Here is a 23156-nt window from a genome sequence, read left to right as displayed (position 1 = left end):
TTGATGGAAACTGACTTTTGATTTACATACTTGTAACATTTTGCTGCAGTGCAAGTTCAGTTTCTTTACTGGTAAAAAATATTTTACATTACAGCATTACATGGCATTACATAGATACAGGGGGCCTAGCTAAAATTACCATCGTTTGCAGAAAACGAAATGCACCGCTATCATTTCTATACATTATTTACGCTTATATTGGCGTTTTGTTTCATTTTCTGCAAACGATTGTCATGTTGACTAGGCCCCCAGTAGCAGCCTTTATAGTGGCGTGGCGCTCCGCCTACGTTGTGTTTTAACACTTTTTTCCTACTCCTCTACTGTTATCTGTCATTTATGCATTCATTAATACGAATATAAGAACATACATAAAAGATTTCAAGAAAAGTCTATATTGTCTATTCCTCATAAAAGCTCTTGTGCTTTTAATCGCTATAACGTTACTGCGATTAATGGCTACCAACCTAACAAAACCAAAACGAATACAGTTTTAAACTAAGTGCATTGCTGCCAACTTACAAAATATTCATTTGGTTGCATAGTAAATAATTACTTCATAAGTCAGAAACACGCATGTGACACCCGTAATATAGCAACACCCATAGAGTACGAAGACCGCTTAGCGTTGCTTGTTAGTCTCTGTAGGCTACGGTGGCCAAAATTGAGAAAAAACTGTCCAAAAATTTAATTTAGCAAGTACCAGGGCCTCATGAGTTACGAGGTGTCGTTGACCGGCCGGCCGCGGCCCTGGGCGGGCCGGGCGCGTAACAAGGTATGCTCGCGCGTCTTGGCTATATACTTTTGCTGTAATTTGTTTACCTAAATTAAGATTTATTTTTGTTGACTCGTAGGAAAAATATTGTATGCAACGTTGTATAATTAGGTCAAAAAATGCTCGTGGCGTATTCCTTTACAATGTTCGCCTACGCCTTCGGCTCCGGCTCACATTGTAACCCACGCCACTCGCCTTTTTTGACCCTTCTTATACAACTGTTGCATAAAATACTATAACATGTTTGTTTATGTGTGTAATATTGTCGTATAATATATTATTTTAAATGTTTAACCCATAGAAACTCCCATCGTTACCGTCATGCCGAACACCAACCCCTACATCTTTGAAGTGGATGACAAGATGACTACCACGTTCATCTGCAATGGGACCAAGCCTGTTGATGGACGGAAACTGACTTGGTACATTCTAGGTAAGACAACTTTGTGTAGTAGACAAGGGCATAGTCAGCCAGTGAGACGGGGGGGGGGGGGGTTTGATATCGCCGGAGGCCTAGGGGGGTGGGGGGCAGAATCTGCAGAGTCATCGCGGCTGACACGAGCTATACAAAAAAAAATTACAATTTTTAGCAACGATAACTAGTATCAAACATGGATATAACTATGTAATGTTAATTTTAATGCCAAGTCTCATGGAACCAATTTAAGTTGAGGGGCGAGGAGCGCTGTTTACCCTAAAGTACAGGTTATACCTATTTAGGAAGCAGAGTTTCTAATCTAAGGAAATCTATGTAATTTGATGTTTATGAAATAAATTCATTCATTCATTGATGTTTATGAAATAAATTCATTCATTCAAGTATGTTTTAAAATGAGAGCGTAATACAGGATGATTCATGAGACGTGAGCAGGACCAAGCATACACAATCAGTAAACGTTAATGAATCGTTCACCGTCATATTTAAGTAAAACAATCACGCTTTTTTCTGTTATCTAACTTTTTTAAGGACAAATCTGATTATCTACAATCATGGACACCCTACAACACTTAATTAACAAAGATAAAACCACTTTAACCGTTATGACAGCAGTTTGATTATGAAGAAAATAAATTGTCACACTTGAGTGAGATACGATTTTTCAAAAGTAACCAGACTCCGATGACATTCAATTTGTCATTTGAAACAAAGAGGATGACCATAAATATCGTAGTTAAAATAAATATATATTTTTTTAACTTAACTTATGAGATAATTATGAAGATCTGGAAAGAGGAGCGACAACCCGAAGAGTGGAACACTGGAGTGATATGCCCCATCCACAAGAAAGGTTCCAGGAAAAAGTGTAACAACTACAGGGGCATCGCACTGCTGCCAACGACATATAAAGTGCTCTCGTATGTCTTATTGGGTCGACTTCAGCCTTATGCCGAAAACATACTCGGTGACTACCAGTGTGGCTTCCGCCAGAACCGCAGTACTGTGGATCAGATATTCCTGTTGAAACAGCTGATGGAAAAGAAATGGGAGTTCGCACAAAACATCCACATGTTATTTGTTGACTTTGCCAAAGCATACGACAGTGTTGACAGAGAGACACTGTATAAGATTTTGCGATACTTCAAAGTGCCAGAAAAATTGGTGAAAATGATTATTGTCGCTACCAAAGTCAGCAAGATGAGGGTAAGAGCTTGCGGAGAACTGACGGCTGAATTTGAAGTTGTCACAGGCCTGAAACAGGGAGACGCCCTTTCGCCAATGCTATTCAACTTGGCACTCGAATACGTCGTCCGAAAATTACTTATGTATGATGGGGGTATAGAGTTGAACGGCAGGCATAAGATCATTGGGTATGCTGATGACCTGGGGCTATTGGCGCAAAACAAAAGGGACCTGGAGGCCATGGCTAGAATTGTGGAGCAGGAAGGGGAGAAGATAGGTCTCAGAATCAACCACCAGAAAACAGAATATATCCAAATGAAAAGGTACAAGAACACCAGAGCTGATAGAGAAGACCTAGTAGTGGGAGCAACCACCTACAAAGGTGTGGATCATTTTAGGTATCTTGGTTGCACAGTAACTGATACCAACCGAAGGGAGGAAGAGATAGATCTACGAATCCAAAATGCTTTAAGATGCTCGGCAGCGCTCCATCGAGTTTTGGTGTCAAAGCTGATCAGTAGACCAACCAAGATTCGTGTCTACAAGACTGTAATTAGGCCAATTTTGATGTATGGGTGTGAAGCTTGGACTCTGACTCAGAAAGAAGAGAGCAAGCTCTTAGTGGCGGAGAGGAAAATCTGGCGGAAGATTCTGGGACCTGTCAGAGATGAAGATGGAACTTGGAGGCGTAGAAAGAATAGGGAGCTAGAGGAGCTGGTTGCGATGCCCAATATAATTGGCGAAATCAAGGCCACACGACTCCGCTGGCTCGGTCACCTAGAGAGGATGGGAGAGGATCGTGCCGTGAGAAGAGCGTATGTGGGGCACCCGGGTGGAAAACGTCCGTCTGGGCGTCCCAGATACCGCTGGAGCGACGAAGTCCTAAAAGACCTGTTCGCCCTCGGAATACCCAACTGGCGTGAAGTGGCGCAGGATAGGGCAGAGTGGCGCTCTCTTGTGTCAGAGGCCAAGATCCTGTTTGGGTCACTGAGCCAGTGAAGTATAGTATATAGTATAGTATTTTTTTAACTGTAAAAAATTATTAACGCTAATCTTAAATACTGGTAGGAAACAGTTGCTTATAACTAACTGAATACGCAGGCTTGATCCTGCTCACGTCTACTGAATCATTCTGTATATGAATATGAATATGGAAGCGGCTTTTAAACGGCGGGCTCGTGTGATTTTTAAACAGTACAGTTATAATATTATATATAATTTGTTATTCTTATTCATTTTAAAGTTTTTGTTTTCAGTTGACATTCTTTTTTATTTTCTACTTGACATTGTTTGAATATCATATGTAACTTATTCATTGATAGGTACTCTGTAGTATCATGGTACAATTTCAGTTTTTTTCTTTATTCCTATTGATTATTTTTGACATTTTGATATGGCAAATATTATATGATAGATTTATATACCATTGTATATAACTACCTCTACCTCTATAACATTATATTGTATTGTAATAATATTAAATTTCACATGTATCCGACGATCACTATACGATAAGTAATTGCTTATGTATCCTTTTACATTAACTTTGAACATTGTATTGAGAGATAAATAAACTAAACTAAACTAAACTAAACTATAATTGTACCGTTTGCACAATTTAAGTACAAATATTTATGTGGATTGAAACAGTTACGGAAAATGGGCGTTTTTCCTGTTAACAACATAATTATTAAGTTAACGATTTAGGTACTTTTTACTATAGTCTGTTTTTTTAACTAATTATAAAGTACTACGCCATACATTTGCTATACAAGAAACAAGTGTAAGTACTATTTCCTATGACCTATTAATAGTATTAATTTTTTATTAAATTTATTATAAAACAGACTATACAAGATACAAGAAATTTATTTATAAAAGTCAATGTTCATCAATCAACTAATACTAGTAGGTACAGCATTTTTTGGATAAATGTCACTTATTATAAAATAAAAAAACATGTTTAAAGCAGAACAAATACATAATCAGTATTAAATAGGTCGCATATATCTTTCAAGTAATCATGTTATTTATAAGGTAAAAAATTTAAAATGTGTTTATATATAGGTATGACTTTCATTAAAATAATGACCAAAATAAAGTACGTATATCAATTATGAAATTTAAAAAGGGAGTCAATGAATATTAATTACTTAATATATACATACAAATAATTAACAATACTGCCCCTTCGGCATGCCCTCGAGGTTGATGGCAAAAAGGAAATAATATACATGTATGTAAATTAGTAATAATCTAATAATTAATATAAGCATGGTGTAACTTATTTTAAATACAGTGAACATCCCTGTACATAACGTTGTTAACATATTATTGCATGTGCCTATGTAAAATAGTGCGTGTTATTTAACTTAATGTTAAATATTAAGATGTTGCTATATGTGAGATCCTATAATTGGCTCTGTGTCACTATTTATGTTGTTATTAGCATAGATATAGCTGTTGGTTCTCCATGTAAATAAAATAAATAAATAAATAAATAATATAAAATAAAATAAAATATTTATTATACGTAAAAATAAATGAATATATTTTTAACAAGCAACATTGATTGAATTGCTATCGGCGCGTATGACGCCAAAGCAATCGAAAGTAAACACGTAATATAGCCCCATCCATGTTGTAGGACTGTTATTGCCAACTGCTGGGCGAGCTCGGCGGACGTGTTGACCGCTCAGACCAACCAGTATTAACGCGTATCTCTGGCGCGCTCTCTTTATTAATGTCTCGGTCACGTTACGCTGGTCTGCGCGACAACCCGGTCCGCCCGCGCTCGCGCGATGACAATCTCACTGTACTGTACTTGTACTTGGCTTTTATAATATATTTTATGCTATTCGTGCACTATGTAAATAATGTATATTATGATTGTTTGTATTTCTGTAAGTGAATTGTAATATTCTCTTGGAGAAATAGATTCTTAAACCATAAACCATAAATATTTTTAGAAGCATGTAGAAGGTTCCAACATGATGAGAGCCGCAAAAATATTGGTTTTCTAGTCATTTTATTTTTGAAGAATACCAATAATAGGGTCTCGTAAATTAGCAGTTACATTTTTCTAAAAAAAATTTTCTTTACAGAGCCAAACTCTAAACCAAAATATTTAGAGAACCAAATATTGGACAGCAAATCGTTCACAAGTATTCTATCATTACAGTTAAATAAGACCTACCACAGGAAAAAACTGTTTTGTGCTCAGGATTTTGAGTTCAAATATACACACCCTAATGGTACTTTCTATATAGAGGGGTATGGTGAGCTTGCTAGATCTGAAACTATCATATTACTACATCGAGAAATTCTTAATACTAATGAGGAAGCAGAAGATACTTCAATGGATGACTATCCTCAAAAAGAAGAGAATGCAGGTACGAGTTTACGTTTTTTTGTTAAAATTTAAACCTATTAATGTCGATTTATCTACAGACATACAGGGTTCTTTTCGAGCAGTTAGCCATACGGTAATATAAGTTGTAAAAAGTCCCCAAAAAATGACAGTGAAAAAAAAAAAACTATTTTTCAATTTGTTGCCGCTTTTTGTATTATTTATCTATACAAGTCTGCTGCGTATCGTCGCCTAATACCCCAAGCACAAGTTTTTTCTTGGGCAACACTGCTCTCAAGACCATACAAAGAAAAAAAAAAAGTTTTTTCTTAATTTGGGAGTAGGTCGACCGGTGTGAGATTTTTATGGACTCACGAGCTCTCACCACGTACCAAACTCATTCCTATCAAACACGTCTGTCAAATGTGACTGTAAGAAAAGTAAACGGGTTTGCTGAAGGAATGTGTCATCATTTCATATAATAATTTCTAGAAAGTAATAATATCGATGAAATAGGTACCAATCGACATGTGACAGAAGGTCAGAGGATGGCAGTTTTTTAAAAGACAAGGAATAGGGTTATTGTTTCCATTTACAAATCTTAGGACAGAATTGTATCCCAATTTTTTTTTTGGATTATAAGAACATGCGAAACTACTTTTAGGGGACCCGAAATGACCATATTTTTGTAAATTGAATTTAAAATATCTTTTGGCACACGTCACGTGACCAAACTCGAAACGTCTTTGAAGATTCCGATGACGTCACAACTCTCGGATTGACACTGTTGACAGTTAGGCGATAAACAACAAATGACAAATGTCAGTTGACAGTTCGCATCTTCTACGTGTGTATGTAGTTATGTGTCAAACCGTAAATTGTGACGTCACACAATTTTCAAAGAGCGTTTTGGGCGCGAAAGCATCTGTCAAAATATATTTTGTTAATTTAACATATTTAATTTAAAGCTGTTTTTAGTATAAAAGTTGAATTTTAGGGCAACTTTTAGTTGATATAGAACCTAATACAAGCGTTTCAAAAAATTGGAAACAACCCTATTTAGAATATAAAATAAATAATAAAGTTTTATTTTCAGGCATCACGTACATTAGTACACCCATATCACACTAAAAAGAATTGCTTAAAACTAAAATAAAAGTAAAACAAGTAAAATAATGAATACTATTTTTTGTTCTCGTTTTCATGCACTGAGAGCCAGTGCCTAAACATATTACAATTAATATTGCGGTACACCGACATGAGGATGGTATTATGCGAGCGGCGCATCCCCTCCCAGAAAGAAGCAATGCGCGCGCGTACCACTGCGAAGAAGTCAGGGATTCTGGCTTCCGCGAACATGGTGGAGGCACTGCAGGAACGCGGCAGCCCCATCAGAGTCCGGAATATATTATTATACTGCACACGGATGGTGCCGTACGATTTCCTGCTGTACCTGACCCACAGTTGACAGGTGTAGAAAGAGAGACAATATGCATTAAATAATGTATATTTGACTCCCCTGCTACACCCGGCAAACCTGCGGGCTATCATGTTGCCACGAACAGCCAGAGCTCTTCTTTCTCGTTCTATGTCACTGTCGTCCCTCATGTCGTCCGTCAGTATATGGCCAAGATATTTGAACCGCTGCACAATACGCAGCTTCTCTCCATTTAATTTGACTTCCGGTATGTTATCCGGACCCCTTCCAGCCTTAAAAATCATCAGCTCTGTCTTAGCCACATTGTAAATCAGCCCATGAGAATTTACATAATTTTCACAGACTGAAACCAGCTTTCTCAGACCCTTGATGGAGGGGCTGAGAAGCACCATATCGTCAGCGTAGCTGAGACTGTTAATACAGACGTCACCCACGTGACAACCGACTCCAGTGCCCCTCAGCCTCCCCATCAAGTCATTGACGTAAAGGTTAAAGAGGTCCGGAGAAGTAAGTCCACCCTGGCGTACCCCGCATTCTAATCTATAGCTATTAGATGTCGTGTCGCCCCATTTCACACAGTTGGATTGGTTTCCGTACCAGTACTCGAAAACGCGTACCAAGTCCTCAGGTACTCCCGAGCCGCGCATTTTACCCCACAGAATTTCATAATTCACAAGGTCAAATGCACGGCTAAGGTCGAGAAAGCATGCGTAGACCGATGTATTGTTACTTACGTAATGGTCCACAGCATGTTTCAGACTTACGATCGCGGAATCGGTACAGAGACCGGGACGGAAACCAAATTGCGCGTCGTCTATTCTGAGAGTCTTAAGTAGGCTTGGCTGCAGCAAACGTTCAAATATCTTGCCCACCACCGTTCCAAGGGAGATTGGTCGGTAGTTAGCCGATGATGATAAATCTCCTGTTCGGTTCTTGACAATCGGGACGACAATGGTACGTATCATGTCTGCAGGAAGATAAGAGTACCGCAAACATAAATTGAATAGAGTACAAAGTTTCCCATAGATAACGTCACCTGCAAAAAGTATGTGCTCAAGGCTAAGGTCATCATGGCCTGGCGATTTGCCCCGCTTCATGTTTCTAACTAACTTCGCGATTTCTTCAGCAGAGAAATATAAAGGTTACTATATTTATTTCCAGTGATTTTTGTCTAACAGGGTCTAATAAGAAAATAAAAATATGTTTTACGGTAAGTTACATTATTAGCTTTCATTTGATACCATTTTCTTCAGAGTGGCATGAAAATTGTAAAAGTTATTGAGTGAAGAACCAAATATGTGAAGTATTTAAGAAAGTGCTTGCTATTTCAAAGCTAAACACAAGATACTTGAATTCGTGTAGAATGCTTCTGATATTTTCTTGCAGTAATCTACACAGAAAACTATTTTTGCCTGTACAAAGTTTAATATTTAAAAATATCAAAAACTTATGCTCTGCTTAAACTTAATATTATCGCCCTTAGTACAATGGCATAAACAGATGTTATATTTTAGACCAAATACTTATAAATTACGTTTTCTTGGTCTAAAAATTTGTTAAAACCGAGATACAGCAGCACTCCTCTCTGATAGCAGCAAATGCGACAACATGCCGTGGCCTCGTACGTCTGAACTTTTTCTTACTGCGCATTAAATGGGGTTGAGCAGTCGAAATATTTTACAGATGGCGCCAGCATAGGTTTTGTCAGTCCTAACGAATAGTCTCAGATTCTTGATTTTACTGTACTTTAGAACCCTTTAAGCTAAATTTCAGAACAAAACTAGAGAATATAATAGTCAATATTTCATAAATGTTAGAAAATGTAAAAAATGGAATTGCCACCTGAGGGCGAAACTCCAAACGCAACATTTCACTCGACAACTCTCGAGTGACTAATTTAACTATTGAGTTTAGGTTTCGAAACGTTTACGAATGTCATATTTCAATTTACACTCGCACGCAGTCGGCGCGTTTAAAAACTGATAAAAATTATTCTTGTTCAGGGGTCGGCAACAGGCGCCCCGCGAACCTTCCTGGTTATTTTGTATATAAAATTTATATCAGGTCTACGTCTCTCAAGTCGGCGCGTTTGGAACGCAAATGATCATGACATGACAGGGACAACATGATTCGTGACCTCGCGCTAACAAACATCGATTTTGTTCGTATCTAGTACTATATATAGTAAACACCCCTATAATGGAACAGGCACCAGTAATGTAATGGTATAGACAAATCCTGTAAAACAAGTATTTACCATCAGTTTTTAATCGCTGGCAACATTTTACCTTAAACAAGAGCCAAAGAGCTGCTTAAGTTTAATTTTTCATTCATATTTGTTATTTTGAAAATGAATGGCGCCATACATTCCATGACAGGAGCAAAAAAAAACACAGTTTTAATTGGTTAATAATATTGAAACCAATTGCAGTAGCTTTAATTAAATACATAGAAAACATAAAGGACGAATTGGACATTCAACTTTTAAAGCGTAAAGCGGTAGAAATTTTACAGACATTAATATCAAAAACACTCCAAATTTTCTCTTAAATGTTCCATGATTGGTGCCGTTAACATATCATAATTGTACCTTCTGTACCTAATCTGTGATCTATTCAGATTTACTATATAAGTATCGCGAACCACGAAGAAAGGGTGCATATTTTTAAACAGCTTGATTGTAGATTTTGATTATCGTTAAGTATTACTATCAAGTAAGTAATGCAAGCGCAAGCCCGTGCGGCATTTGAACTTGAGAGTACTCCCATTGTTAGGAACTTGTTTTTTTTTAGTATCCTTAAAAATAGGTATTTGTTGATAATTGTTGTCGTTGTCAGTCGTCGTTGACATTATCGAGTATCGATAAGGTGCTCTTTGCATAATAATAAATTATCAAATAAAGTGATAAAGTTGCAAATTATAAACAAAGTGCGGCCCGCTTCGATTTCGCTAATTCTATGTCGACCTTGGCTGCTAAAAGGCTGCCGACCACTGCATTTATTCAACGGAAATAGAACTCTAACCCATTAAGTAGTGATCTTAATACGCTCGAAGATCTCAAATGGGCTGTACTTTGTAATTTGGGCACCTATACCAGCCAGTTCTACCAACATACGAAAAAGGTAAATTACTGTCAAAATGAGCTATCTTTCGTAACGGATGAGTTTGAGGTTGCATGTCACACTCGCATGTTAACTAAAAAGTACAGGTTTTTAGTTTCCGAGTAGTTTTCTCACCTAACGTCATCGAATAGTTAACGAATATTTTGCTTGCATGACACACTAGATTATGGAGTGTGGAATTAAGAGGAGTGGCATCTCTTATGGTAGAACTGTTGCAAAAGTGTCCAGCTGTCAGCTATAAATAATAGTTCCAAATCTCTCCAGATTAGCGCTAGAGTAGCTAAGAACCTAGGCGTTATTGGCGGAGTGAATTGCGCTGTCTATGATTTGATTTTTTTGTTCAAGTACTCTAGGTATTGTAGCGCCACCTATTTAAAGTTTTTTGATGACACTTTTTGGTACATGGAGATTTCGTTCCTTATCTCTACCTTCCGTACACTAGATCTTCGGAATGTCAAATAGTTGAAGGGTTATAAGAAGAGATGACTGTAAATCGAATGGATACATTTCGAATATAGCAAAACATGACATTGTATAAGTATGAATTTTGCGAAATGTTTTTTTCGGCTCCTACCTCGAACCCTAATCAGTTAAACAAAAGGTTTTGTTTCCTTCATGCAGTGAGTACTTTTGCTACTGCTAAAAACGCCGTCATAAGTAAACGGGAACAAGCCGTTTAAAAACCAATTTTACCACCCTATTTATATGGTTCAAATTCATGAAACAGCAGGTTCGAAGAAAGTTTTGTTATCTCCAAAAATAATGCGCTGTTGTCGTTTGATTGTTTTTGTAAATGGCTGATTGTTCTTCGAATAAACTGTTACATAAAGTTGAACCTTATACTATCACGATAGACGCTTTTCAACAACTACTTATTGCTTTCGCACGCGTCGAAGATAGCTCTGCATAAAAGAAACAAAGGCTTTTGTTTAACAGATTGGGGGCCGAGCCGAAAAAATCATCTCATAACATTCATAGTAGGTACTCATATGTGTACTCATATGTGTACACCTAGGTACATAGTATGTAAACACTTTTTCACTACTCCAACTGGTAAAGGTCCTCTTGATTATTTAAAAACGAATGAGAAAGTTGCATTTTATCCACATGTGGGGCAAAGTAATCAGATGCAAATTTTGAGTTGTTCCCGTATGTTAGCTGGTGGAATTGACTAATGATGATTTTGAATGATAAATTTTAAATAACGTTCATTTGGATTTGATTTGGTTTGATTTTTTTGGTATTACATAGTTAGTATTTTCTTCGCGTTAGTGTGGTGAAAAATTTTGTGTTTCACTCGGAGGCAAAGTTTGTTTAACCCTCGCAACGCTCAAGATTCCACTTCTCGAACCACTCGCTACGCTCCGCTTGCTCAGGTATCAATATTATTTAGCACGAGCGGTTAAACAACAACTTTGCCCCCATGTAAAACAAATATTTATTTCGGTGTTACAGAAAACAGATTAAAAGTCAATATTGCTTGTAATTTGTGTACAAATTATCTTTACGTATTAATTTACTTATTTACCTCAGACGTATTTTACAAAATATCATTAATGATTAAAACTACAATCATATATAACTGAAACAGAACATGATATCATCAAAATAGTCTCGTTTGGCTTTGATACATATTATTTTAAGAATTATCCATTATCTAGTTTTAAGGTAAGTTCTTTTTTGTAACTGATGTGGCGCTGTATGTATATGATTCTTACTTCTGTATTTCTATTCTTTGTCTATTCTATTCTATACACAAAAGCAAAGCTTTGTTAAAATTATCATAAATATGCAAATTAAATAAAAATACTAAACTACAAAACTTAAAACCTAGATCTAAAAATAAAATAAAACTAAAAAAAACTAAACTTAAACTAGACTTAAAATAAAATAAAACTATCCCCCTGCGGCATGGTGCCGTAGATGCTAGCAGCATTTCCTCGCTGTATCGCAAGACTAATTCTTTGAGCGAGGAAGCTGCCAGCTCTGCGGTCACCGGTGACCTCTCTAATCCTTTTAGAAAGTTCCCTAAAAAGGTTAAAGGCACTCGGACCCCACGGACCAAGGGTCTCGACGCCAAATGGTACGAAATTATATTCGGTGCAGAGACCCCTATATTTAGTCTTTTTAGGGTCCAAATGGCAAAAAACGGAACCCTTATAGATTCGTCATGTCCGTCTGTCTGTCCGATTCTGTCACAGCCACTTTTTTCCGAAACTATAAAAGCTATACTGTTCAAACTTGGTAAGTAGATGTATTCTATGAACCGCATTATGATGTTCACACAAAAATAGAAAAAAAACAATAAATTTTGGGGGTTCCCCATACTTAGAACTGAAACTCAAAAAATCTTTTTTCATCAAACTCATACGTGTGGGGTATCTATGGATAGGTCTTTAAAAATGATATTGAGGTTTCTAATATCATTTTTTTCTAAACTGAAAGTTTGCGCGAGAGACACTTCCAAAGTGGTAAAAAGTGTGTCCCCCCCCCCCCCGTAACTTCTAAAATAACAGAATGAAAAATCTAAAAAAATATATGATATACATTGCCATGCAAACTTCCACCGAAAATTGGTTCGAACGAGATCTAGTAAGTAGTTTTTTTTTAATACGTCATAAAAATTAAAAAAAAAATTTTTTTCATCAAACCCATACGTGTGGGGTATCTATGGATAGGTCTTCAAAAATGATATTTAGGTTTCTAATATCATTTTTTTCTAAACTGAATAGTTTGCGCGAGAGACACTTCCAAAGTGAAAAAATGTGTGTCCCCCCCCCTGTAACTTCTAAAATAACAGAATGAAAAATCTAAAAAAAATATATGATATACATTGCCATGCAAACTTCCACCGAAAATTGGTTCGAACGAGATCTAGTAAGTAGTTTTTTTTTAATACGTCATAAAAATTAAAAAAAAAATTTTTCATCAAACCCATACGTGTGGGGTATCTATGGATAGGTCTTCAAAAATGATATTTAGGTTTCTAATATAATTTTTTTCTAAACTGAATAGTTTGCGCGAGAGACACTTCCAAAGTGAAAAAATGTGTGTCCCCCCCCCTGTAACTTCTAAAATAACAGAATGAAAAATCTAAAAAAAATATATGATATACATTACCATGCAAACTTCCACCGAAAATTGGTTTGAACGAGATCTAGTGAATAGTTTTTTTTTAATACGTCAATAAATTAAAAAAAAATTTTTTCATCAAACCCATACGTGTGGGGTATCTATGGACAGTTCTTCAAAAATGATATTTAGGTTCATAACATCATTTTTTTCTAAACTGAATAGTTTGCGCGAGAGACAGTTCCAAAGTGGTAAAATGTGTGTCCAAAGTGGTAAAATGTTGAACAAGATCTAACAAGTAGATTTTTTTTTAATACGTCTTAAATGGTACGGAACCCTTCATGCGCGAGTCCGACTCGCACTTGTTTAATTTTTCGGCCGCCTCTACCTCCGCGCCAGCCTTAGCAGAAGTGCCGTGGAGATGAGACGGGGCTAGGGTGTCTACACAGGTGGCGTCCCACACCAGCACCCGTCCCAACTTCCACGGCATTAGTGTCATTCCATCCGGTTTCTTACCATCATCTCTTATAATGCCGGGGGGCTCGAGTAGAGCTGGCACATTGACGCTGGCAAGAGACCGGCGGAGAATGTCGTTGAGCGCGGCGTGTCTAGAGAAGCGGCCGGCGCTCCTTTGGCAGGAGAGTCCGTGGTGTCCGAGGACGTCGACGTCAGTGCCGCAGGGGCAATAAAAATTGTCTACGTATTTTTAGGTCATCGTGTATAGTAGAACTTACTTTGGGACATTACATAAATTACCTGTGCCTACATTGGGCATATTAAGTATTTCAGTTTTTTTAATGCGTAAAATAGGCGGGGTTACAGACGTGTTTCAGTGAATAATATTATGATTTCTAGGTTTCTTCTGGCTGATTGTGAGCGCGGTTGCTGCAATTTTAATACTAGCTGCCATTATATTGTTCGTCATAAAGTATTACAAAAGCAGAGGTAATTGTATATACGTATTATTTTATTTTTACAAAATAAGTATACAGTATAGATTTTTTTCATATATTAATAATCTGAAATAAAACTTAAACGCGAAACAATGATGTAAATAAAATAGCAGCGATCGGAACCGGTTTTTTGCAAAACTACTTTTATTTTAACCATATATTTCGATTTATACTCCAAATGTAGGACTCAGTTGTGTTTTTTTAAATAACTACTACGTATTAAATAAAATAAATAAATAAAAATGCTATTTATTAAGTTATAAACCCATTACATTCCAAATTAAGATTACAAATACAATTATTTTTTATTAATAGTACACTAAAGTAAGATTGAAAAGGTGTAAGTGAAACATTACTCCTACAATAGCATGTTTCGTATACAGTAATACAGTCTTAATAATGCGATTAGATTGCGCAATTAAAAATGAAATAATTATCAAAAAACTAAAAAATACGACGTATCCGTCTCTGGAATTCATATAAGTAATAGTATTTGGTCATAGTTTTGTAGGTTTATTTTTATTATGTTTAAATATATGTATAATATTTTATTTTTCGGTTAAATAATTTATGAATATCTTCTGCAGCAACATATATGTCTCTGTTTGACCCAATGGTTGACTGGTAGAGAATGCCTTTTGGCATTAAGTCCCCCATTTGTATATTTTTCTTTGTTTAAATAAATAAATAAAATACCGATTTCGTTCCGATACAAAAAAACCGGTTTCTGATCCCTGTAAAATAATCTAAACCCATATGTAGAACCAACGAACATTGGCCGGCCAATTAATCAGTGTTTGTTTTTCGTCTTGAGGATCATCCATCTTCAGTCTCTTGGTGCGCTTCGCAAATAGTGTTCACATTCACACATTATACCTATAATTTTCGTTTTATTTAACTTTCTTCTATCTTTTAACACTGTATTGTAGTAATTCAGACCATCATTGTCAAATGAGGAAGCCGATTTTGATATTCGCAGTTTTCACTCTAATTTCTTCATTATAGCACGAGCATTACGACTGCGAGAAGATGTGGGTATACCTACTGCAACTGTACACATGGAGACGAGGGAAGAGGATATCGGGCAGAGGCCGCCCTACCCGCCGCCGGTCTGCCCGCCACCGCCCGAGCTAGTCTATGACGGTGAGCCTTTTATCAAAAAAATACATCATTAGCAATAGAAGAAGTAGAGAATGGCATTAAGTACGCCATCTGTACAATTTTATATCGTGCAATAAAGTTTAAGTAAATAAATAAAAGACCTCAGTGGAGTAATGGAGATTCGTCTTTATTTTCTACCAGTCTCTTGACTTCCTTTATTGGACATGACAACATCAACTTCCAACATGTATTCAGCAAAGAGGCCACAGGGGCACTTTTACATAACAATTATTTAAAAGCAATAAAAATTACCAAAAATTACAATTAAAAATATAGAATCAATGAAATATTAGATGCTTTATTACAAAATGTATAGTCTCTAAATGTCAAATTACAAAAACTATGATAAAAAAAAACTAAAATTCTTTAGAGATGTAAAAGTCTTTAAGTGTCAGAGATAAAAAATAATTAAAAACTGATCATTAAAATTATCCTTAGAGATGTAAAGGGTCTCCAAGACTGGAATTCTTATATAAATTACAAGACAAAAAAAATCAGACAGACAAGAACCGAATTAAGTATCTCACGTTAATGCCACTCAAAAGTAAAGTTACATAATAACAGAACATGTAGCTCTTGTAAGCTTAAACTGACCGGTCTGCTTAAACAGCACCCGTTCACGAGTATGACGCGTATCCCAGCCATCGCCTCCCTCAACCTTCATTTGGTATAGTAGCGACCCGATCAACGACGCCACCGTAAGCATAGACTTTTACACATACTTCATTCGGTTCTTGTCTGTTTTTTAATTTCACGTCTTTCAATTATTTATATAAGAATTCAATCCTTGGAGACCCTTTACATCTCTAAGGATTTTTAATGGTATTTTTGTAAACTATATCTTATCTCTGACACTTGGAGACTTTTATATCTCAATTTTTTTTAGATTTAGTTGTTTGTATTTTTTTATCATAATTTTTTGTGTAATTCGACAATTAGAGACTGTATACATATTCATATTTATTATTAATATAAATGTGTCAAATTTTCGCTGCCGAATGTAAGAAAATCTGAAACTATCATCACATTAAATGGCGAAACGCTGGACCTTGTCGAGAATACGGTTTTTCTGGGCCTTACTTTAGATAGTAAACTGCAATGGGCCCCTCACATATCTGCCCTGGCGAAAAGGTTGAGCTCTGCTGCGTATGCAGTAAGAAGAATCAGGCAGTTTACTGACGTGGAGACAGCTCGCCTAGTTTACTTCAGTTACTTTCACAGTATTATGTCTTATGGCATACTGGCGTGGGGCAAAGCAGCTGACATAGAAACCATCTTCGTTCTTCAGAAGAGGGCAATCAGATCTATTTATAACATGGCTTCTCGTGACTCACTGAGAGAACGATTCAAGGAAATAGATATTCTCACAGTAGCTTCACAATACATACTAGATGTGATAATGTATACGCATAAGAATATAAAGTCCTTTAAGAAACTGTCTGATATCCATAGTTATAATACGCGAAATAAACATAAGTTAGTAATCTCCAAGTTTCGTCTACAGAAAGTTAAAAAATCGTTCATGGGAAACTGTGTAACATTTTATAACAAAGTACCCTTAGAGGCATGGAACCTGCCCTATACTTCATTCAAGCAATACGTCAAAAATGCACTTCTCAAAAAGGGATACTATAAAATAGATGACTACTTGGGAGACACGGAATCATGGCCAAGTATCCAGTCTCAAAAGCTGTAATAGTTTTGCGTGCAGTGTCCCGGAGAGGCATATGGCGCTGTTGTTTCTAGCTGTTCAACCTTATGTATTAATGTTTGTTATGTTTTAGTTATTTTGATGATGACATTGACATATTAAATACATAGTAGTTATGTATTCTGTAGAACTAGTTTTAAGATTGTTAGCTTAACAGTCTCTTGACGTGAAATATGTATTTCATACAATTTTTTATTTTTTTTATTCTTTGACATTTGGAGAACCTTTACACCTCCAAATCTTATTATTGTGTATTATTATTTTTCTCAGACCGTGGGGACCTTATACATCTCCAAACTTAATGTAATAACCGTGGAGACTATACGTCTCTGTCATATTGTATAATATACTTGACTTGGTACATACTAGTTATGTACAAAATGTAGCATTAGTTTATGAGACTGCTAGTTTAACAGTCCAGACGCGGTTTATTTATTTAGTATACATTTTATTTTGACACTTGGAGAGACTTTACACCTCCAAATTTTATTAGTATTAGTACTCTGACATTGGGGACCTTTTACATCTCCAGATTTAATGTTTTTTTAACCATAGAGACTATACATCTCTATTGTATTGTATTAATTATTTATTTTAAGATTATTATAATGTAATGTTTACCCAGGTATTGGCTGTTGTATTTATAAATGTTGTTATGTATTTTTCATGTCACTATATGATGTTACTATAAATGTTGTATTGACTTGTAAAAGAGCCCTTGAGGCCTACTTGCAGAATAAATTTTTGAATTTTGAATTTTGAATAATGTACACATAGGTACATTACATGTCAAAATTACAATTAGTGAAATGAAGTTAAGCGGATTTTAGTTAATACCAACATCAAGATAATAATATAAAAATATTCACATAATGTGTTCAATAAAGTTACAAATTAAAAATTATAATATTTTACCATGTAATAATATTTTACCTGTCTAATAAAGTATCTAATATTTGATTGATTCTATATTGGTAATTGTATTTTGTTAAGTATTTATTGTAAAAAACTTGACATGTAAAAGTGCCCCTGTGGCCTATTTGCTGTTTGTTTAAGCGAGCATACTGTCGACAGTACTATTTGTCTTAGGGCGTCCGCTAGCCGGCGCGGTTGCACGGAGCGGGTGAGCGGGTTAACGAAAAATAGTATGAACAACGCTAACTGGCGTGGACGCGTGCGACGGATTTTACCTACCTATACAATGGTATGGTCACGTCTGAAAATATCGATACGAAAAATGTGCCAAAAATATGTATACACGACTTTTTTGCCCATATATTAAGGTAGTGTATACATATTTTTGGCACATTTTTCGTACCGATATTTTCAGACGTGACTGTACCCGCGCGAGCTAGCGGACGCCCTTTGCTTTCCTTGCCTCAATCTGGGCCTCCAAAATATTTTTTAACTGTCTTCTAATATCAGGTACCTCATCATCTTACCTCTCCTATTTTACATTGTTTATACTTACTTAACTAATTCCTTATTTCTGCTACAATACGCATAAAACTTCATTCGTGTCCGCCACTAAGTATTTCTTTTTCTTTATTTTAGAGTTCACGTCTTATAGTCTAATATTCCAGATGTAGGCTCCATCTAGTATTTCTTGTTTTTTTAGATACTTAACTTAGATATAGATACATTAAAAATGCTTCTTATGTATACGTAGCAAATTTTAAACACATCCGAAAGATTAATTTGAGTTTGTTGAAAGTTTATGAACAATAGAGGCGGCTGTAACTTAGAGGACAACTCGCATGGATCGCATGATAGTGTAATATTAGTAAACGTAAAATAAAATATAGAAACATCTAAAATTTACTCTTACGACTTATTGTTAGCTCGCATTCGTCGGCACATTGGCACGGTAACATGGTGTTTGATGTTTAGTCTTCCTTTACAGAGGTGTACGCACACGGGGCGGGGCTGAAGCGCCGCCCGCTACCACCGCTGCCCGCCTGCACTGCTACCACTGACGCCCGAGAAACTAACTAGACGCCCGAGTGGCTACACCGCTACCACCGACGCCCGACTACCTAGACGCAAGAGCGACTGTACCGGTACGACTGACGACCAAGTAACTAACTAGACGCCCGAGCGACTGGACCGCGCTTGATGACGACGCTGCCTCGAATGACCGCTGCACGATCCATGACGCCAAAACTATTTTTCTGCTCACCGGCCGGAAAGCGTCAACTTTCGACCCGCTGCACTAAATGAAGTTACCCCTTTCCGTCGAACACCAAAATAGTATACACATTCAGTCAGTAGATAATAAAGCTTCAGTACCCCTAGTGTAAATAAATTCGATTTTGAAACGTGACGTATGCGTTTGCGTTTAGTCTCATTTTGTATTGGATTTAGAAAGAGCGCGCCAAGCGGGACGTTTTGGAAACTCAAAATACTATACAAAATGAGACTTAACGCAAACGCGTTCGTCACGTTATGATGTCGATAAAATTTACACTAGGGGTACAGATCAAAGGTTTTTTACTATGTGATCTGAGATATTTCTTACCGTACTGCCCTAGTAAGTATGTAATGCTATTAAAGACAATTTTGGAAAACTTGTATAATTTAGTAATCTTATACCTTTAAACGAGCAATTCTTGTATATATATATATATATATTTCTGTGATATCGGAAACGGCTCTAACGATTTCGCTGAAATTTGGTATATGGGGGTTTTTGGGGGTATACAATCGTAGTAGTCTTATGTTTGGGAAAACGCGTGTTTTCGAGTTTTCATGCGTTCTTCTTACGACGCAGAATATGGTCGCTAATTTCGTGTTGTTGGGCACTATCCGTCTGGTCTAGCGGGTTAAGACGCGGACGGCTAGAAACGAGTGTTACGGGTTCAAATCTCGCCCGGTGACTAACTTTTTTTTTTATATGTTCAAGTTTATATATATTTTTTTAATTTTTATTGTTTTAGACAAGTTTAATTTAGTAAAAAAAATTAGTTAAGAATATCATCTATACACCACCATATTACAATAAATAGTTATAACCGAGCAAAGCTCGGTCGCCCAGGTACTTATCTAAAAAATGCGACACTTGTAGCAATGTACAATTAATTAAGTTAAGATAAAATAATATTTAAGATAAGATAATATTGATGATAAGATAATATTTATTCATTTAAAACTTATGCTAATTGATTTATTATAATGGAATTATACAATTTATATTTTAACACTAGTACATTCATATATTCAACTAAAAATTTGTAAAGGTAAAGTTAAAATTTTTAATACTGAACGGATGTGTATTTTCTGTTGCCAATGGAAATTTGATAACAATACCTAAACTAAGTAAACATTTACTTTACTTGTATCTTAGGTATGTACTTCTTTCAGGTCAATGTATAAGTGGGGTAAATGCTTACCGAACAAATAAATGATTATTTCTAATATCAATATGACTATATTTTACTCTTTAGAACGTTAAGTGGTGACATAACTCCACAATTTGTACATATAAATATCTCCTACGTTTCTTAACTTCTATGCAAGTGCTTCTAGGAGCCTTTCTATGTCCTCGTATTTTAGTGTAGGAAATAAAGGTAGTGTACCCCGCAGTAATTCCTCTGCCAGAAAAAAGTTTACAGTATGATAAAGTATCAATAAATAAAAAGTATTGTCTTCATTTCCAAAGAATAATAATAATAGGAATTAAGTAAATACATAAAGTATTAAATCGTTAATATCTTTTTACGGAAAAATGCTCCGTTCAAACTTTCTTCACCGGACATATTACATGTAACGTATTGCAACAATATATGGAATATCCAAAAGAATATCCCAGCAGAAATACCAATATTAATAAAATATGATTTTTGACGTGTCTTGGACCGGAAAATTACTGCGTCTAATTTTTTCACTGGAATGCCATTTTATTGCTGTTTTATAGCTACAAAATGAAAATCTAAAAAAAATCCAGGTAACTATACTATGTAACTAAACTTGCCAATGAGCAACGTTTGTACAGCAATTATAGACCAAACAGAGGTAAAATAACCTACATACCTTGTAGTCATGTATTTTACATTGATGGATTAAACTTTTTGTAGAATAGTTGTGCGAGCATATCATATTGACACCTTTATGAATTAAAAACATAAAATATTGAAAAGAAAAACTTTTTTTTATTTCTCTTCACGCTTAACCACTGAACCGATGTAGTTGAAATTTGGTAAAGAATACCGATACCTCTTCATCTTCAATTAGCTGACCAAGGGCGGGTTTAAATCCAGCAACCTGTACCCGCACCTTTTTCATTACTTACACAATCAAATTGTTGTACATTGTTGAGATAAATACTTACCTACACTTTGTACCTAAGATGGACTACTTACCTACCTAATATTTATACCTATGAACTGCTGTAAAAAGTAATGAAATAAACGTATTTGTAAAAAGATAGTTTGAGTCCCAGGAAAGGACATAGGCACAGAATAAGTAATAGTACTATCGTACAGAAAAGAAACTTCCTACAAAACCGAAGTTGGACAGCGATTCAAGGACGACTCATGCTGTCCCTTTCTGATGTATGTTACTATCCCTTTCGGCTATTTAGGGTTGTCAAAATTCAAGTCATTCTCTTATTTGTGGTCGTACAGTCAAGTGCAAAAATATGAAAGAATCGTCTCATAAATATGGTTCTACGCTCTTATTACACTGGAATAAGATGCTATGGGACATATTTTTGAGTAAGATGTGTACACCCATATTTTTACACTTGACTGTACACGCAGAGGGACGTCAAGTTGTCGCTGGCCCGATATTACAGGGTTCAATGTTTCACTTTATCGAAATGAAATTTGAACATTTGTCATAGTGACATTGAGTCAAATTTCAACTAGATATCTTGAAAATGTAACATAGAACCCTGGAATATTGGGCCAGCGTTGTGCCAACCCTTATAGTTGCTTAGAGCGATGCTGTGCCGAACGGAGCCGAGAATGCCCGAACAGTTTCGCTCACCTGACATAAGATATTAATCTGTTTTTTATTCCAATTATCATCCCTTAAGGCCGTGAAAAGACAGGTGGAAGTTTTTACGGGGAATCAATAACCGCTGAACCGAATTGGATCAAATTTGGTATAGTCTATATCTTTGATTTAGTTGAAAATGACACCAAACGTGACTTAGAATCTAAACTTTTATCATACTCAAACGTCGCCGAAGTTAAAACTTCGGCTGGTGAGTCTTCTAAACTTCTAAAATACTACTTAAACGTGGAGATACAGATTTGCGGTGTGATAAGTGAATTATTCGATAAGTCAATGTAATTTTTCTAGATCCACCAGCATAAATTGTATACAACGTGTAACAAAACTTGCTCAAAACATTTTATTAAGGATCAAAAAATACAGTCGATATCGCTTTTCCAAAAGCACGTTAATATTTTTCTAAAATCCCTGTGTGTACTCAGACAACGATATATATAATATACAAATACTCAAATACATAGAAAACATCCATGATTCAGGAACAAATATCTGTGCACATCACACAAATAAATGCCATTACCGCGATTCGAACCCAGGACCATCGCCTTATAGGCAGATCGAATGGCGTTTCATTTTGTTTTGTGTTACTGATCATGATAAGCAGCGTTATAGAGGCTTCGAGTGACCAAGATGGCTGACAAATATTTTGAGCATAGCTATCCAGAGGAGCAATGCAGCCAACCTTCTGGGCAGGTAGGATACCTAGTAATCATAACCTAGGGCAATTTTTTTATTTGTAAATTACTCTATAATGTTTGAATCCACTTGTATTTAGTCGTTTCAAAAATAAATTCTCATAACAAGATTGCAATTAGTAAAACATTAGTATATATTACAATACAAGTGCGAAAAATAGGAAATTCACAAGGAGTGGGAATAAATCAAAATACGACCGAAGGGAGTGTTTTATCATTCGCGTATGTATCGCACAACGTTTTACA

General features: G+C 35.9%; 1 protein-coding gene across 2 annotated transcripts in view; it reads left to right on the top strand.

Annotated features, from left to right (window-relative positions):
* Positions 1 to 19766, top strand: part of LOC133532999 (uncharacterized) — a 29808-nt gene extending 10042 nt beyond the window's left edge. For both annotated transcript variants that reach the window (XM_061871906.1, XM_061871905.1), the window contains 5 exons: positions 1074 to 1205; positions 5498 to 5785; positions 14230 to 14319; positions 15333 to 15470; positions 19103 to 19766. In XM_061871906.1, coding sequence (XP_061727890.1) covers positions 1074 to 1205; positions 5498 to 5785; positions 14230 to 14319; positions 15333 to 15470; positions 19103 to 19194 — 740 coding nt within the window. In that variant the 3' untranslated portion in view covers positions 19195 to 19766. The remainder of the gene's footprint in view (positions 1 to 1073; positions 1206 to 5497; positions 5786 to 14229; positions 14320 to 15332; positions 15471 to 19102) is intronic.
* Positions 19767 to 23156: the final 3390 nt, after the last annotated feature.

This window comes from Cydia pomonella, chromosome 28, assembly GCF_033807575.1.
Source record: "Cydia pomonella isolate Wapato2018A chromosome 28, ilCydPomo1, whole genome shotgun sequence".
Lineage (NCBI taxonomy): Eukaryota > Metazoa > Arthropoda > Insecta > Lepidoptera > Tortricidae > Cydia > Cydia pomonella.
This window is presented reverse-complemented; position numbering and strand designations above follow the sequence as displayed.